Source organism: Melospiza melodia, chromosome 3 (assembly GCF_035770615.1).
Source record: "Melospiza melodia melodia isolate bMelMel2 chromosome 3, bMelMel2.pri, whole genome shotgun sequence".
NCBI lineage: Eukaryota > Metazoa > Chordata > Aves > Passeriformes > Passerellidae > Melospiza > Melospiza melodia.
The window spans coordinates 105,916,615-105,936,017 of record NC_086196.1 but is presented as its reverse complement, the minus strand read 5'-3'; the positions used below and the strand labels follow the sequence as shown (position 1 = coordinate 105,936,017).

Sequence of the window (19,403 nt, the reverse complement as noted above, 5' to 3'; positions counted from 1 at the left end):
TGGTGTTTCCAGTCCCTATTCTCTTTTTGGATGCTCTGCTCCAAAATGTAGGTCCAGAAGGGGATTGTTTTGTCAAATGTTTGTGAATGGTTTTTATCCCCTTAGCTGCAGTGTGGCTCTACCCAGACTTGATTTATTCTCACGTATTGAATGTCTGAATTATCAGGTGCTGCTCAAGTGCATAGGCTTTTTATGTTTTGCTGCATTTCCTTGGAAATATTGACAATATAATTTCAGCAGGTCATTTTGTTACATGTGGAGAAAAGAAAAATTTACCTGTGTCTCCCACCCTATTACCTATATGTCTCCCAATTTAAGAAACTGTTATCAGTTCACACTCCTGGGACCTCCTCAACTCTTGTTTTCTCAACAGCACGTTTAAGGTGAGAGACTGAGTGCAAGCCACAGTATATCCAGGCAGAAATGTGACTATATTGTGGGTAGATGTAACCAAACCATTCTAGGTCATATGAATAAAAGCAGTAACAAAACTGGGTTGCAGTGTTTTATGCAGCACCAGCTCCTGGCAGCTTTGCATCTGAGTGCCTTAGACACTCTTGAAAGTTTGTCACCCCATCTTTAGAGCTTTTGTTAGTAGGAGAAAGTGGCCCAACCTGTTCTTCAGGCACACCTCCAGCCTGAAAAAGTTGGTGCCAACCCAAAAGTGATGACTGATGTGCTGTCCCACCTGATGGTGACCAGAGGCCCCGGGATGCAATGGAAATGAATGAGCTCTTTTTTATCTCTGCAAGGAGGAGGGAAAACAAGCGAGGTGATTAGAGAAGGGAGGGACAACACATAGCTCAGTCTCATGTCATCCTTTCTTAGGGTGGCCTAGCCCTGACTTTTGAAATGCTTGTAGGGAAGGGAGACCTGCACTGTGCCAGGTGAGCAAGGATCCCATCCCCTTGGCCCTGAGTGCTGGTCAGGGGGAGGAAGGAACCATCAGTGGTGTGTCAACATGTTATAAATGAGCTGACTTCAAGAAATAAAAAATAAATCCACATATTTCATTGTTAGAAATCTGTTTCCCGGCAATAAAAAGAAATATCCAGCCCATTTCTTCTTCCTGTAATTTTGTTTCCAGCAGAATCTGAAACCCTCAGTTTTGATTATTGCTGTTGGGAATCATGTGTGCTGAGTTTTATTTGATCCAAGATCAGATGGAGCAGGCTGAGGCTGACCACAATAAACTTCTGAGTAGCTTAACCAGAGAAGCTGCAGTCTTGGCTTTTCCCACAATGGCTATAGTGGCCAATGCCACTTGCACAATTGTGTCACACGTCAATAGGAATTTGCAGCTGAAAAGGCCTTTTTAAAAAAAGAAAGAAAAAATCAATAGCTTTTTGTGACTGCCTGAAGCTTTATGATTTGGCTCACTGGGTTGGTTAGAACTGTTTGCTGAAGTCTTCTAGTGGCAGCAATAAGGTATGAAATACTTTTTTCTTCAGAAAATGTCTACGTTGAGTTTTTTTTTTATGTCTACATAATATAAATTTTTTTTTTTTTTGCAGCCTGTGGAATTATTCAATATGTATTTCTGCATTATTTTCACTGTTTGCATTTGTTATTTTGCACTTATATACTTTTTAAAGCAAAGCAAATTATTACCAACAATGATATCCATAAAGGGGTTGTCTGAGGGGGCAGAAAAGCATTCTCCTTGGCAAATAAGTTTGGGGGTTTTGTGGGGCAGAAGGGCATTATGTGGGTTGCAAGGTATATTTATTAGAAGGAATAAGGGCAAGAAGAGGGCAAGCTTTAATTTCATAATGTGATGTCACAGATTCATGGGAAACCTCTTCAGGACTTTGTTTGGAAAGATAACGCCATAACGTGTTGTAATTGCAATCATTAATGTGTTTTCAAAGATCCCTGAAGGCCCTGTCAGCATCTGCTAACCTGACCCTTCACATTACAGATCTCTTCTGCATGGCTTTTTCCACAGGAGCGGGGCAAGTGTGGAGTGCGTTCACTCCTTTGTCAGGCTCCTTGCCCCAGAAAGGGGAGCCAAGGAAGCTGGAAAACTTCAACTTGTCCAGGAAATCTTGGGTGGGAGGGAAGAAAGGGGAGGGAAAGCTGGAAACTGTAGAGAAACTTCCATTAAGCTGATATATTTCTGCTTTTGGAATGGTTGTGGAGGACAGTGATGGGAATTGCCTGATCTCTTGGACTTAGCAGAGTAGAAAGTGTTGCAGTATTCCACTCCTCAGAGTGGAAATCCCAGCTCTCAATGACACAGTTTGGAATAACAGTAGAGTGGTTCCTAAACTGGTCTAAATTCCTCTGAGTTGAGCTCTGTCCAACAACAGCTTTTCTGTTTTTACAGCTATAATTATGATGCAAAAGTTTTCATGACTCTAGTTCATACTGTGGATTTATAATCAACAGATTATAAATTGTCAGGAAAGAAATGCTGAAGTTATAAATCATAAACTACATCTGTGAGGCTAAAAGCTGCCTCTGCTGTGCTGCTCCCCACACTTTTTGTTTGCTTTTATATAGAAAAAAACCTTACACCCATTGCCCAACAGATATAGGAACGACAAATGAGTGAGATGCTGGGTATGGAAGGTTTTCCTCCATGTCTTAGGTTCCTTTATTAAAAAGCTATGACAGCATTAAGTGCTTTATAGTTGTCTATGTATTTTTTTTCCTCTTTTTTTTGTTTTTTGTTTAAAGCTTTGAAAGCAAGTGTCTCTAATGGATCACAGGCCATGTGAGCCACATCCTGAGGCTTCATATTGAGTTTCATTACTTTCTAAGACTAAACAATTGTTTACATCTATTTTTTCCTATTTTTATCTATCTCACTTACTAAGAGTTGAGCTAAAACCTTTCCTTCCTCAATATCAATGCTAATAAGTGAATAAAGGTAAATACAGGAAGCAGGAGCACTTTTACTGAAACAGTGAATCCGTGATACCTTTCCAAATACAACAACTTTAGCCAGATGCCAGAGGGGCTTCTTTTTTATTTTTTTAATAGGAAAATTATCTTTTGAAATAATTGTTATGAGGGTAATGAGAAGGAACAGAAGTCAGCTACCATCCCTTGGAGTACATCCAGGTATAGAGAAGTACCTGTGACAGCACAAGATTTCCTGTGTGTCTGAGTACTTCTCTGTCTGGAAATGCATCCTGCTCTTTCACTGGGATCAGCATCTCAGGCAGGAATTTAAGAACTGCCCCAATCCCACTAGCAGTGCAATCTCTGCAAGAATTGCTTCAGCAGGATAACAGGAGAAAAAAGCAGGAATCATTAATTTTAATTACTTATGACACTTGGGTCTTCCTCAGAACAGATACACTGATTTCAGAAGGTAACATTTTAATTTCTTTTTCCCTTAAAAGTAAAAATATACTTGAACAGTGTGAATTGAGCTGCAAATCAATTGTTCTGTAGGAAAAAAAATGTGTTCACACAGAAACTGAAGAATGAATTAAGCTGTCTGCCTCAGAACTTGACCCTAATTAAGGTGATTCTCCTTGATAAGTAATTAATCAGGAATCCTTGCTCTTACCCCTCTGCATGGAGAGTGGGCAGGAGGAGGAGCTGTTTCACCTCATCATTCCCCTATATACATCTCCATACATCAATTATAGAGATATGCAACCGTTCATGGAGGTATCTGCAGGTCCTGATGGGTTTGTATTGGTGCGAGCAGGTGGAGAAGGTGGATTGTCAGCACCTACCTTTCTGCTTCAAGGTTAGTGTTTGAGTGGGGTATACAGCACAGAAAATAATCACAATTAGAATTATCCTGGCATTAAAGTAACTCGTCCTGTAATATAAGAGGAGCTTTGTGGTGGAGCAGCTCTGGTGGATTCCTTGCTTGTGTTGTGCTCTGTAAGCTGGGGTTTGTGGAGTTTCCCCACAACAGGGTGGGCACAGCACTTGCACAGTCTTCTGCCTGGGCTGAGAGGGGAAATGGGAGAATGTTTGCTGGGGAGATCTGTCTGTCACAAACGCCCTTTGTGGGGCACTGGCAGAGCCAAGAAACCTGTCAGCAATTGCACTGGCAAAGCAAAAGTGGCAAAAAGCTAGAGCTTTTTACTACAAGTGAAAAAATGTGTTCCTGATGTCCTCTAATGGTGTTACTGCTTAATGAGACTGTTGGTGGGTAAAGAACAATTTGGAAAAAATAAGAGAAGGAAAAGAAATAGGGTTTTCTTTTTATAGCCTTTAAGCTATCTCATTTAGCACAGAAGAGTGTCAGAAAGGCAGTATGTGTGCACAGCCATGCACACACACCTGCCTTGCCTGGTGCTCTGCTGAAGCCAATTTGAGTCTAATGTGTTTGAATAAATTGCTCCAGTGGTTTGCTCACCCATGTGGAAACCTCACCTCTGTGACACTGGCAAAGTCAGCAAGACATTGGGTTATCTGGTGCAGATCACAAGATATAGCAAACATAAGCTTCCCATAAGGCTATTTAAGATGCAGACATTTTTGCCCTGCTATGCTTTTAGGAAGTCACATTTCCAATGGGTCTCAGTAGGTTTTTTGATGGTTTTTTCCCCCCTTTCAGAGACGCCCGTTCTTTTCTCTGCCATCCTAATGTAGTTGCAAAAGCTTATCTGATCAAATAGCAGTGAAATTATTCATATTTTTTTTCTTTTTCAAATAGTCCTTCACTATCATTAAGCTGTGGAAATATGAAAAGGAAAATAGTTATATGTCTGGTTTCTACTAAGCTCTTTCTAGCAAAACCTTGATCTCAGTAAAGACAGAATTTTAAAAGAAACACAAAATGGAAAGCACATAATTTGCATCAGCTGTCTTTCAAATATTTTACCATCACATCTCTTGCACAGTGAAATGTGTGAAAATAGCAGTATGAGGCAGAAGCTCTGAAAAACTGACAAGTAGCTCTAATGAGAGATGCTCTGTTTTTAGTATGTTACTATTTCCAAAGCAGCCATGACTTCTGTGGAGTTCCTTCTGACTTTTAACTTTCCAAGGTAAATACCTGCCAAGTATAATAAAAAACAATAAATGAAGAAAGTAGCTGCAGTAAGAGCAGAAATCAGGAGCACACTACCAATGAGGATAGAATGCTGCCCTGAACCATTGATTGCTGGCTGCCCAACATGCCCTATTTCCAAGATTATGATTTCCAGCAATAATCAAAGCCTGCTCTAAGTGGAGAGTTTGTAGAGTTTGCATCCTTTTAGTTAAAAGGATGATGCTGTTCCCTTCCAGTGAGCTATTTGAAGATAATGATGCATTTTGCAATGTTGGCTGTTAATGGCTATTGTTTTACAGCAAATACTTAAATATTGTTAAGAAAATACATAAGTATTATAAGGAAATACTTAGATATTGTTAGGGATTTTTAAATATAACATTGTGTTCATGAGCATGAATATATTTGGACATCGTTCAAGCCTAATACTGACCATTCCAGTAAGAGCAACATTCATTAAAATTCCCTGCTCCAGAGAGGCACCCAGAGCCTGACAGTACAGAGCTCTGTTATAGGCAAAACTCCCTTGGAGTGGGTTAAATTCAGTTTTGATCTTTTTCTGATTTCCTCGAGGTCAGCTTTTCCAGTTTTCTGGCAGATTTCTTCTTTTACAATTAAGGAACTTCTTGATTATTGAAGAGCATGTTATCAAAGATGCTCATGCTATTTTGCTATGCTTCCCCCCAGAGATTTCTTCCTTGTAGAGGCTGTTCACAAACACTAATGATTTCTTGTACAGAACCCTTTCATTTGTAACGCTTCTCTTCCACAGGGTGGTGTTTTGTTTTGTGGTTTTGTTTTTTTTTTTTTTTTTAAGATGCCAAAACAATGTCTTTCAAACCTTGGGGGTTGTTAGCAGCAAGAGCAGAGAACGTAGAGGTAGCTATGAGATTTTGCTTTCCCCTTCCAGCTACCTGAGGGATTTCACAGTCCAGTCAAAGAACGCTGTTTGATCACTTCCTGTGCTACATGTATTCGGTGTAAGGATTTTTACATGCTCTGTAGCATTAAGTGATCAAAAGAAGTGAGATCCTCTGTTGTAGCATTGATAATAGGCTACTCTGCACTGCCTAGCACAGCACACCAGTAAATTGTCAAGTTGGTTTTGATTCTGAAAGATCTTCAAGATGAAGAAAGGTGGGATAAAGGAAACTGCTACCATGGAGGAAAATATACATGGCATTAAAACTTGCCATAGAATGGCTCTACACTTGAGGATGAAGGGAAGAAAGCTGGCAACAGAAATTATAGGATTGCTCAGAAATTGGGACAACAGCCAGGACTTGCCTTCCTTCCAGGGAGCCCAAGTGCTACCTGTGGCATGTTGTATCTCTGCTGGCTGGGAACAGCACAGGTTGCATATCCTTGCGTGAGGATTTTTCATTTCAGTTCTACGTTTGTGTCATAGACCAGTAGCTGACTTTTGTGTGTGTTTTCTTTTGTTTGTTTTACTTTTGCTGATTGACTTTTCAATTATAAATTGCTTCAGATAAGCAATTTTCTCAAGTGAGAATATCATGCTTTCTTCGTTTTAAAGATAGGAGGCAAAAAATATTCATCTAACTTCACTATTCAGGTGCCTAACTTTTAAATCACTATGTAATCTGGATCTTTGTCCTTTTCCTTTCAGTTTTCTGCCATGTAAACCCATGTCACTAATGAGTACTTAGCAGCCAAGATGAATTAGGAACATGTTATTTCCACCTGGTGACCTCAAAGAAAGAGAACAATGTTTAGGAAACAATTCTGGAAATGCATTTGCATGCAGGCAATCAGAACAATAAAGGAATGCAAAGTGTGCATTTAAAAAGTCTTTAAAAAAGTCTTTTTTCCCAGTGATTGTGGTAGGAATCTGGAAATATTCAAGACCCTGGTTAATATTAAGGGGAGCTTGTCAAAGGTATGAATGACAGGCAGGTGTTCATTTTTCATTAAATCTCAATAGGAGTTGCTGCCCAATGCCATTATTGGTTTTTAACAATTCCTTACAGGCTTTTAGTATGAAAAGTCCTTTGACTCAGATTCTAAAAAAATTATTACTGGTGCTTTCATGGGCATGTGTGTTGATCAAATGGCCATTAATCATTTAGCATGAAAGCCTGCTTGAGAATTTGCTGATTCTTCACTTCTGGTCCCAGTTATACGTCCTACTCACTCTCACTTTGAATTTGTTTCAGACACACAAATTATCAGAAGAGTTCTGTGAAACCTTTCTAAACACAGAAATCAGTGCCCTTAAGCCAGGACAACTTCCAATGTGGATTACATTGTACTGATATCAAGGTGCTGCTCATTTGTTTTACACCTTTGTATGACTGTATCAAGTTCCAGGAACCCTGTTTTAATAACCTTTGTATAAAAGCACTATGAAAAACTGGAAATCAAGCCTGATTTTCAAATCTCATTGTGCCCATTTGGAAGCAATTTGTGAGTAGCTGGAGCTTCCAGTGAGCATGGAGTTCCTCAGGCTGAGCATCCTGTATTTAAGGTACTCAATATGTCTGCCCACATGGAAAATAAGTGTACAGAGCAAAGCCAAGCCCTGAGAGCTACCTTGGCCAGTAGTTAAGACTTTGTTTCCTTCAAATTATGCTCTGTTTGGTGAATAGCATCTCTTCAAACCATCCATAGCATCTCACCATGACTAAAACCCCTGGGTGAGATGCTGGCAAGGTCAAGGTATTTCAGTGAAACGTTCTGTTTTGAAAGAAATACCACAATAATGGCTGGCTATTTAAATTGTCCTTTACTGCATGTTTTCTCAGAAAAACTTAATTTTGTGTACTTCAGTAATGATGCTGAGTGGATAATCAGATGCAGTACGTTGCTGCTGTGGGCTCTACCCCATACTTTCATACTTCTACTACATACTTGCATAACTTCGGCATTTCAAGGGTTGGCTGTTCAGGTAATTGTATTGTCTCAGGAATTCATCATCAGGGTAACCTGAAATCATACACCTATAATATATAGCAGTGAGGACTGCAATATTTAAAACTAAACAGGAAGACTACAGACTAAGAGTAGAAGTGTCAGAACTGTAGATTTATAAATATTTCTATATTTTCTGCTTGCTGAGCTTTATGTATAAGTCGAATGGCTATAACACTTTAAAGGAGACTGTGAGGACAATTATTTTAAGCAGAAAAGTGACTAAGTAATAAAGCACAAGTCATTTTTTTCATAGTAGTAAAGGGTAGTTGCTTCCTGCCCTGAAATGCTGGGTCAGTGAGTGTTTGCTCTCATGATATCTTCTTTCCAGAAATTTTGTTCTGTGTGTCACACAGGTGGCACTTGGGGACATAAAATTTGTTATGCCACATGTTGCTCCTTCCACCTAGTGAGCCAGTTAGGTGGCTCTTTTTCTAGCTGCACCTCAGCTGTAAATTAGTGGGATGCTGAGCCCATACTTCATTTACATCATTTAAAGGTCATTGGTTTAAGGCTAGAAATGCTTAATTTTTATTGACCAGTGCTTAAGAGAGCAGTAGCACTTGTAGCATCTGTATATATTTGCATACATAATGTTGTTACAGTGACAGTGCTGTTTCTTACATGTCAGCCAGGGACATCTGGTGAACAATGAGTTTTTATTATTTCTGTATCGATTTAGAAAGCCTAGATGACTTAATGGCATGAAATTGGGGTCATGTAAAGGTTTATTAAAGGGCCTTACAGAAATTCTGAGTAAAACAGGAGAGTGAAATATGATGCATATTTTTCCCGCCACATCTCTTTTACAAAATTCATGGGGCAACTAATCGAGTATCCTGAAACTAGAGGAGGAAAAGAAAATTGTTGCTGTATATTTATGATTATCGATCTGTTGTTCAAGTGCTTTGTACTGTCTCTGGAAGGATCCTGGTGTAGATGACAAAGGTGTGTTTGTGCTTAGGTGAGCATGCACGGGTGCTGCAAGAGATACTGGTAGCATTTCTGGCTCTGCAGACATTTTTCCTCTGTGGATAATCTGAGCAGTGGCGCAGCACAGTGCTGGGCAGCACTTTGCTGCCAGGTTTGCATTTCCACCGGGTGTGTGTAAATGGGTAGAGCAGATCTGACCGCTCTTGTCACAGGAACCCAAGGGCCACATTTGGATTCCAGCCACCACTCAAGCCCAGTGATGATTTAACAGGATTTCCAGTTCTTCCTCTTGCTCTGCCAAGAGCATCTTGCAAGGCTTTGGGTTTTAAGCTTTTCTGTCCAATTATCAGGACTGATATCTTGGATTAAAATGAAAAACATTGGAATTTTCGTTTGGGTTTGGGGCTTTTGTTTGTTTGTTTGTTTTGTTGTTGTTTGGGTTTTCTCTCATAACCTAAAGTCTACAAAGATTTGAATTTTAGAAATAAACAAATATTGGGAAAATAAATGCTGCAAATAAATGGTGAGAACTTGCAAGACAGAACGCTGGGAATAGCTTAGTGTCCTCACCAGGAAACCAGAAAAAGGGGAAGTTTGGTTTGTTTGTTTTGTTTTGTTTGCTTTTCCATGCTATCTACACATTACTAACCTTTAGGAAAAGAAAGAAAAAACAAATAGTTTCCCACTTGTCAGATGCCAAAATACTGAGTACTAGGTGGATGCATCCTACCAGACATCAACAGAAATCTTTGCATCCTTGCTTCAAGTGCCAACCTCTGAGTAGTAACTTTGCTTACCAGCACTCTGATAGGGGTTTCATGCCCCTCCTGGATTTTCTGCAGTATGTCAAGCACTGATATGCTGAAAGCCTTTCTGAAATGCCTTTCTGAATTTATGAAAGGGCACAAAACCTGACTGTAAGTACTCAAGGTATGACAGGAGAATGCCTGTTTCTGCTGTGTCTTGACTTGCAGTTGACTAAGGGGTTAATGTTGGAAAAAATAGGTTGGATATTTGTCACTTCTCATAGAGAAAAGCAATAACAAAAAAAAAAAAAAAAAAAAACGGCGTTAGGTAAATAATGTAAAACCCAAGAGAATGAATTTAAAACTCAGTATTCAGAAAACTCTTATATTCAATATAAGAGATGCCTTAATTCAAAGAACTCTTCCTAGATGACTTATATTTTCTGTGCCTTTTCCAGGAAGTATTTCCTCTGGAAGATACCAGATGGTAATAAGAAATAATGATGGATTATTAGACTAAAATATATGTAGTTACTGCATTAATCTTGGAGTTCAAGTGTTTCTTCTGTCTGTTGTGTATCCCTCACCTCCTGAAGCAAGCAGTACTATTTTAAAATATGCATTTCCTTACAGGACTGAGAAAACCACATATTATTTTAATTATTTTGCACAGCTTTCTATCATATAGAATATTAAGCTCTGATTACATTTGAGTGAAAATTATCTCAGTCTTAATAAAACTCATGCAACTTACACTTCAATAAAATCAAAGTAAACCTTCTGTTAGTTCTAAGACTTTGTTACTGCATTCACCAGACAGTGGTGCCTCAGGGGCTGATGATATAAAATTCAAGCTGGCACGCTTGAATTTTTTCTTCTCAATTTGTCCACCCGTGGGAGTCCCAGTGTTATTGCTTTTCCTTGGAAGTGGTTAAGGGTTGTAAGTATTATGAGCTTAGGTTGTCTGCAGTCTGTTCTAAAACTACTGTTGTGCCAAATTTGCATCACTCATGTTTGACCAATTCCAGAGTTATTGCTACAGAGAGCAGCAAAGCATTAGTGATGTCATAGGAAATATCAATTTTATATATATATATCTATATATATACTTATGTGTGTGAGAGCGTATATCTATATCTATCTATCTATATATATATATAAAATAGTAGTATTGGTTTTACTGCATTTTGGCAGATTGGTAGCACTGAACTAGAGTCCAACAGGAAGCAAATTGCAGTGTCAGCTGCTGGCTTGATTTGCATTCCACCTTTATTGCTTGGTGCTCAGGTTCATCAGCATTCCTGGTGCCTCATCAGAAGTCTGTTAAGTATTTAGAGTACACAATTCATAAAACAGGCTTGAAAATACTCCACTGGAGTTGCTAGATTACAGCAGTTGCTGCCAGAGCTTTTGAAGACAAAGCATTTTGAAGTGATTGGTATGTACACGTCCACACTTACACATCCTACACTGGTAGAGCAATCAAAGCTCCCAACATTTCAGAGCACATCAGGAGCATAGAACTGGAGCTGTCTCAGTTTTATCCAACTGTTTTGAAGCCATTAACTTATTTATGCTTAGCCTGTGAGCTTGGACAGCAGAATTTAAGCTATACACAAAGCCTACATTACATGTTGTGGTAATGTACAGACCAACAACAAATTAATTTATCTGCCTGTGTAGGTAGAAATAAAAGCCTACCTGGCCTCAGAAATAGGACAACTACGAGGCCAAAGCACCTCCAAAACAAAAGTTTGATGTTTCTGGGGAGTTGCTGGCTGGGGCTCAGTGTGTCTGTGGATGAATCCAAGGTCCCTGTGCTGCATTGCCCCAGGGAGTAGGGGTGGTGATGTGGATTTAGCATTATTGATACTACCTTTGGGTCTGAGATTCAAAATAATTTCTGTAGACACAATGTTTAAGCCACTTGTTGAAATGCATCCCTCCTCTCTTTTGGCCTTTTTGGAAACTCTCCCACCTCCTGCCCAACTCTGCTCTGTTATTGTGGCCTTAGCAGTATGGAATAGATGGAGGCACAGTAGGAAAAGGAATTGGTTCCATTACCATGTTATCTCACAACTGGGTGAGACTGAGAAAAAGAAAACAGGCTGAGAACCATGAACAGTGCAGTGGACTTCTATGGACTGTGTGTGCAGAGCTGATTTTTTGCCAGGGGAGCTCTGAAAGTATCATCTTTGCTTGTGGGCAAGAAAATGTTTGTTTGTGGGAATGTGAGCCTGTGCTGTTTTGGGTCATTGGCAGGGATAGCACCACTCAACAGCAGTGCTGACTTATTGCAGTATTTAGTGATGCACAGACATTACTGTAGTGCCCATCTGCAGGGTGCTGAAGAGGGAACCTCTCACTCAGCATTTGTCTGAGGCTGTTTCTGACAGGAAGGATGACTTCTAAGATTATTTTGAATGAATGAGTGATAAAGGAAAATTTGTACCACTTTACTATGCAACTGATGCTGGCAAAGCGAAAAATTCAGTAGGCTTCAGTTTTATCAGTACCTTTCCTTTCTACACTACTATTGCTATATATATACTATGCTCTATATTGCTTCAAAAAAAAAAAAAAGAGGAAATATAAAAACCTTAATAAAAGGCTACAGGCCCACTAGATTAAGCATAACAAGGCTGAGGGCTGAGATCAAGTTATCTCAACAGGTTACTGTATGCCAGCTGATCCACAATAATTCTGTGTGCACATGGTCTTAACCTAAGACAGATGAAAAATAATGCAACAAAAACAAATGAAAAATAATGTTATCTCGCAGTGGGGAAGGTGTGCAGCGAGTCAAATTCCTGCATGATAATGCAATGGCTTAGGAAACTGCCTATCTACATAGGAAGGGGATTATTGCAGCATCATGTTTTGTTTTGTGGTTCTAAAGGGCTGTGCACAATGGGGTTGTAATTCATATAACGTTTGATGTGATGTCCAGAGGTCAAACTTAAATATGGATATAACAATCAGGAAGTCTTAAGTTTAAAACACAGATTTGCTTCCTTGTTTTATGGAGGTGTTACTGAGATGCCCACAGGTACTGGAGAAGTGTGTAAAAAATTAAAGGTAGCCTTTAAAAATGGATTTTTTGTTTTTGTGATTTTAGAGACACAAATACATTACAAATAAAGACAAAAGAATCACTGTAACATGTTACCAGCTTTTAGGGTGATATTTGCTCTTGCATCTGTATGCTTGGTGTCTGTGCACAGTATTTGTGTACAAACCTAGGGAAGTCAGAAAAACTTAGGTTTTTTTCAATAGAGGGTATATATCTGTAAAGGAAGGCTGAAAGTCTGCTTTCAAGTCTGCAAAGCATTCATTTCATTTGCCAATACCTGGTCATTTGTAAATGGTAACTTGGCTGCAGCCCCACATGCTCCAACTTTGGGAAAACTGCTGATATATATGCAGTGTGTGCCACTTCTTTTTACCCCTGCCATTTCTATTAACTTTAAAGCTGTTTTGTTTCCTTTGTCATTTTTAAAAATATCTAAAATAATATGTGTGTATGCATATATATATAGCAAATAAGAAAATTGGTATGCAAAATGTAGGTTATGAATAGTATAATTATGAATCATGGTAGAATTAGTCAGCTTTATTTAATCCTCAGAACCCTTTGATTTCTTGAAAGTACTATGATGCATACGCCATTATCATTACGTGCTGGTTTTCTGCATTTCAGAAATTAGTAAAAGAGGAGATTGTTTTAAAACAGGACAATGTTACTTTTCTTTGTATATATTTCTGTGTAAAGAGAATAAGCCTATGAATGAAACAGGTGAAATGAGTTATTGCATCCATGGGGAAAAAAACGGGTGAAATTTATTCTGAGTCTAGTTGAAGCAGCTGAAATTAAGAAGAGCTACAGTTACTTTTCCAAGATAACTGGGAAATCGCTATGCAGCTCACACCAGAGGCAAAAGAAGATGAGCATGAATTGAATAAGGTGGATCCCATATTGACACTCTATAGACATGGGAATGTCTATAGAGTAGGACCAGCGAATGGAGAAATATTAAAATAATCCACAAGGAAAAAAAGGAGGAATGTTTAAAACATTGTTCAATCAACTGAGCCAACAAAAAATATTTTTCAGTCTCATTCTGCAAATCTCATGAGGGAATGGTCCTTTAGTTGTTTCAGAAAAGGTCATAGCTGAGGAGCTGAGAGTGGTGCCAGAACGTTGAGGAACTGCAGAGGTGCTCAGAGCTGCTCAGCTGTGTAACTGCAGCACGCAAGCAGTGCTGGAAAACAAAGTCAGATGTTTGAAAAGTGAATAAAATAAAGTGGAAAAACTCTTGAGTTCTTTGCTTGGGGGGCTTCCAGAGACAAGGAGCTGCAGAGTGCACTTACTGCAGGAGGCAGTGCTGGGGTAGTAAGGCAAAGAGAGAGCAGACACAAGAGTTCTGCTAGAGAGGTGAAACTGGATCTGGGAGATTTAATGTGAATGAGCAAGACATACAAAGCAAAATATTTCATTGTTTTTCATCTGATTGTGTAAGAACTCTTTTAACTTTTTTAACTCTAAAGAAGGATATACCAGCTCCAAGAACATGAAATTTCATGTAGAATTACCAATTATTATGAATAAGTCGCTAATCTCATACTGTGCAGCGCTTTTCTTTTTTTCTCCTCAGTGTAATAAATACCTTTATTGAGGAGTAGAATTGATTTTATGGGAGATATAAAAAAAAAATCAAAACTTTTAAGTTGACTTTAATAGACATTAAAAGACTTTGTTAAAATGCAGGTGTCCCGTTAGAGTGAACATTTTAATAATTAGAAATCAATAAAAATGAAAATGTGCTGATATGACAACCACTTGGAAAATCTACTGCTTTGCTCCCAGGTATTGGTGTGCATGGGAAGTCCCCTTAGCCCTAAGAGCACTCAAACACAGAAGTCTATAGGCAAATCCCAGCAAAAAGAAAAAAAAGAGTGTCTGGCCTTAGTGAGAACAATACTAGGTCCCTGTGTCAGCAAATGCCTTTTCCTGCTCTCTGGCTCTGAACAGGGAAGTCCTTGTTAATCAGCCAGTGTGATCTTGGCTTAATGATTCAGAATCACTACAATGTGATGCCAAAAATCTCTCCAAGTGAAAAAAATTAGTCTCCTTCTTTGTTATAATTTTTGAAGGCTTTAAGTATGAATGAGGTTTGAAAAAAAGGAAAAGCAGGGCTGAAACTTGGCTTTTATGGCCAGAAAATTCTTGTATCTCTTCCAAGTGACACTGTAAGGCTTTCTGTTTTGAAAGTCTAAAAGGAAAATTTTTGTTTAATCTTCGTGGAGGTGAGGGAGAGGACAAAGACAGAAACCTTGAGCTTTCCTCCATCTTCCCCCGTCCTCATCTTGATCCGAATCTTTTGGAAGAGGAGAGAGCTCAATTTGGTGAAGCAACTCATTTGGAATATAAATTACCCTTCAAAAGCACGTCCCAGACTTCCTAAGCTGTCGGAAGGTTTGAGGTTTGTCACTGCCACGCGCGAACCTTCAGAAGTTACAACTGGGGAGGGAAGACGTTGTTAGAAATCTTCCCCTGCGCGACACACTGTCTCAATTCCTTCTAAAACAACCCCTAATTAGTTCTTTCTTCTTCTTCCTCTTTTCTTTTTTTTTTTCTTTTTTTTTTTTTTTTTTTTTTTTTTTTTTTTTTTATATTTCCCCTCCCAACTCTGCAGCACCAGGGCAAAATCGGAGTTAAGTTTAATGTCGGGACGGACGACATCGCCATCGAGGAGATGAACGCCATCATCAACGACGGGAAGTACCACGTGGTGCGCTTCACCCGGAGCGGTGGCAATGCCACCCTGCAGGTGGACAACTGGCCCGTCATCGAGCGCTACCCAGCAGGTAAGGCCTCACACACGCACCTGGCACTAACAGGGTGGGGGGGGGTCTGCCTGGATTGTTTTTGGCCTCGTTTTGCTCCCCTCCCAATGCACTGTCAGCTCCTTTGAGGTGTTTTGGTAGCGGCAGAAGTAGTTGAAGAATCCTGAGCAGTGCAGCTTATGATGATGGCGTTTCCTAAGTGAGTTTTAAAGCCCAAATTTGAGTTATTACTGGAAGTGAGGAAAATGCAGTTATGGAGGCATGAAGTAGTAGTTTTGTTTCTTGCTATCATTTGTTTTTATTGCAATTTTGCTTTAGCGGGGGAAAAAAAGGCTTTGACAAAAGCTACACAGTTTAAAGTGACTCACAAGCCTATCCCCAAGTGATGGGGTGAAACATTTACTGAGGAAAAGGTTGTCTGTGTTCTTTTGATTACAAGATTACAGCAATCTGAAGCTTATGAATTTAGCAGAAGTCTTCCAGCAGACACAAACCAAACAATGTTGCAGTTATCAATTGCACAACCAACCACCCAAACTGAGGTGCCTTAACTCCAAATGCAAACTACAGGATATTATTTAGCAGATGATGCTGGTTACTTGAAGAGGACCACTAGTACGATGGCAGAACTATCTTGAGCAGGCCCACATTTAATTTTGTGCAAATTTTATGCACTGAGGATTACTATGATGCTAATTTTATTCATTTTTAAAGGCAACAGGTTTTTCAGATGCACAATCCCTTTCTTATTGAGTAAGACAAGTGAACCATTAATGGTAACTTATGCATCTGCATGTTATCTCCTAGCAGTTGCTCTGTGTGTTTATAATAAGAAAAAGGCAGCAAATCTAGAGGTGTAAATGAAGGCAAATGTGCAAACCAGAATGCTTTTGCACAAAGGACAGTTCTGATTTATTGGTTTAAAAGTAGAAAATTCTTCATTTTTGGTGGTGGCGTGCAGCAGGAAGGTGTGTTTCACAAGTAAGGAATGCATAAGCCATTCCCTTGGCTAATTATTAGTATTTAGGATGGAGTTATTGTTTATATTTATATTGTGTATATTTTGTTATTGCTGCCATTTCAGCTGTAGTCCAGCTATTTTAAAAAATAAAAACATTTTTAAAAAATTCGCATGTGAAATATGACCTTTCAGATAATTTCTTGGAAATAATTCAGAATATATGAAATAATGAAAGTATGCATTGGGAAAGAAACTATGTATAGCAGAAGTTGTCAAAAAACCCACCTGTCTGCTAATGTGCTATGAATGAATGGCAGCTCTTGGAATTAGAGCCAATAATGGTTTCTAAGTTAGACACATCTATGAGAGGTGGTAAACACCTGAGGGAAAGGGGGTTACTGAATGAAATACATTCAGTGATCTTTCAGATATTCCTTTTTCCCCTGTGGCCCCCTAGCTTTCTAATTTTAAAGGGTTTGGTAAAGGGTTGATGAAATAAGGTGTAAGCTGGGGAGGACTTGTTATCATTTGTGTTCAAGACCTATTCAGCACAAAGGGAAAAATAGGCTTGAGATGGTTTTTTGTTTATTTTGGTTTTTACCAAATGGTGAGCATGAATTCACCACCTCCAAGCTCAGGAGTGATGCATCCCAACAAAGAGGAAGTCAGGCAAACATGCAGGAGGCCTGTGTGAAGGAACAGGGAGATCCTGGACAGGCTCAAACACAAAAAGAAGCCTCGAGTTCTGAAGCTAGTGGCACATAGAGCTTGTTTATCCTGAACAAAGATCAATTTAGAAAATAGAATGACTTCCTTAGGATGGGATTGGTGGAGTGGAAGAAAGACATTTTCTTTGAAAAAAGAAAACAAAATATTAGATTTTATTGAGTTTCCATCAGCACTCTATGTGCAGGCTGCATTTCAAGGCATTCTCAGTTGCTTCATTAGCTGTGGTGCAGAATCCCTTGGCTCGTTTTATTGTTGGATCTTCTAAGACTGCTGTTGGCCTGTAATTTTCCTTGACTTTCCCACAGTAATATTTTATGACTCCTGTATGCCATAGCATTGCTTTTGCCTGCTGTCCTCTCCTTTTCTCCTCTTCTCCCTTCCCAGGAGGCAGCCATCAAGCCACACCTTTCTCTTCTCTTACTATGCTGCTCCATCAGATATGCCAGTCTTGTTGTTTGGGTTTTTTTAATTAATAGCAAAAACCAAGATTAGGCAGCCTAATTAGTAAAGTTGCTACACTTACATATGCTGGAATATTTTTTTTTCAAAGGTAAAATTAAATAATCAGTTTGTTGTCTAAAGCATACAAACTCATCAGGTCTTTCTTGTTGAGAAAAGATTTTTCTCAGAATTACTCTTCAGGTTGGCATGCCTGCTTACAAGACATTTCTTGTTTGTGTTTGGTGCCTTAAAATGCTGGGTGAAGATTTTCTGAGAGAATTTTCTGGTCAGAGACTCAGGAATTTCCAGTTTCATTGCCTGTGCATCCTTCATCTGGCCCCATGTAGCTGGAATGGATAAGGATAGCCAAGGTCCAAAACCAGCTGGTACCTTGCAAAAAAATATCACATGGCAATACTTCACAGATCTTCCATGGTGGCCTTGTGTGTTTTATCCAATAGCTGCATAAAATGCAGAAGAGTCACTCTGGAAGATGAACAGAATTTAGTCTGTCTCTCCTGTGACATCATTCTTGATCCCACTAGATTTGAGTTTGCTCTGGGCCAATGCACCTGCAATTTATATCTGAGTGGGTGTGAAATGAGAGAGCTGTAAAAGGAGAAGAGGCAGGGGTCAGTGGTAGAGGATGATTATCCTAGTTAAGGTGGATGGTTGTTTTTTGAAATGTAGTTGGGAAATATGTGTTTTTGTCCTAGACAAATGTGAAGATTTCAGTATCCTGAAATAGCTGGATGATTTTCAGAAACAGAGGTTTGGATTTACATATGTATGTTCTTCCAGACTACCATCAAAGTAATTTTTTTTACTCTGAAGTTTCTTTCCTGTCACTTTTCTGAATAAAATAAAATGCCAGAGCTGTGAGGATGTATACTTTGATTTCTGCCTTTATTAAATGTTGATTCTGTTTTCCCCATTTCTTGTGTTTGTGGCTGGTGCATAGCCCTGTGTTTGTGAGTGGCACACTGTAGTTTTTTGATAGTTGATTATGATGCCCATATTTTCACTTGATTTATTTATTCCATTTGTCTTACCTAAATTCAGTACTATGTCTCTTTGCTGAATTATCACCATCCCTCTGCACCTTCTCAAAGAACTTTAGTGTTTCATCTTGACCTCTTTTTCAGACAGTAAATTCACATTAACTTCTCTGGATGCAGCCTAATTTATGATCATATTAAACAGCAATGAGAAAACTGCTGACTATTCAGTCAGAGCTCCTAATAAATAGACTATCCCCATTTCCATGCAGATCCTTTCTACTCCTTGTGGCTTGTCTTGTCTGCTTCACTGTCTAGTTTTAATTTCCCTTCCCAATGGTCTGGCTGCTGTTGTGTTGATGGGACTGCTCCACAATAGCAGCTCCAGCTGCTTCTGTGAAGAGGTTGCTCTTGTAACTTCAATTAGGTAATAATTCTACACTTTCAGTTCCCTAAGGTTGCATAAAACAAAGAACTTGTTAATTTGTGTCAAAATGAACTAAGATTTTGGTCAAATTAAAAAAAAAGAAAGAAAAATTTTGTTTTAGTAATCTGAAAAGATCAATTTCAGTATTTTCTGAAAAAAATTTTCTGACTTTTCATGTCAGGATTGCCCAGTGTTTACATGGGACTTAGATAATCTGAGAACAAAGCATTTTTTTTTTAATTTGAAACAACATATTCATCCTTACCTGAAAGAAATTATGTTTCAAATAAAATCAAAAAGGGAAGAGGGGAAAAAACCCTCATAGTAGTGTTCATAACTGTACCTATTTATCATGATAAACAGTTTTCTTAATTATCTGATTTTGTTCCTTGGTAGTGAAGTGTGTATATTTTACTAGTTA

General features: G+C 38.9%; 1 protein-coding gene across 30 annotated transcripts in view; it reads left to right on the top strand.

Moving 5' to 3' along the window:
* Positions 1 to 19,403, top strand: part of NRXN1 (neurexin 1) — a 679,465-nt gene that overhangs the window by 541,862 nt on the left and 118,200 nt on the right. For all 30 annotated transcript variants that reach the window (XM_063152504.1, XM_063152502.1, XM_063152505.1 and 27 more), the window contains one exon: positions 15,276 to 15,447. In XM_063152504.1, the coding sequence (XP_063008574.1) occupies positions 15,276 to 15,447 (172 nt within the window). The remainder of the gene's footprint in view (positions 1 to 15,275; positions 15,448 to 19,403) is intronic.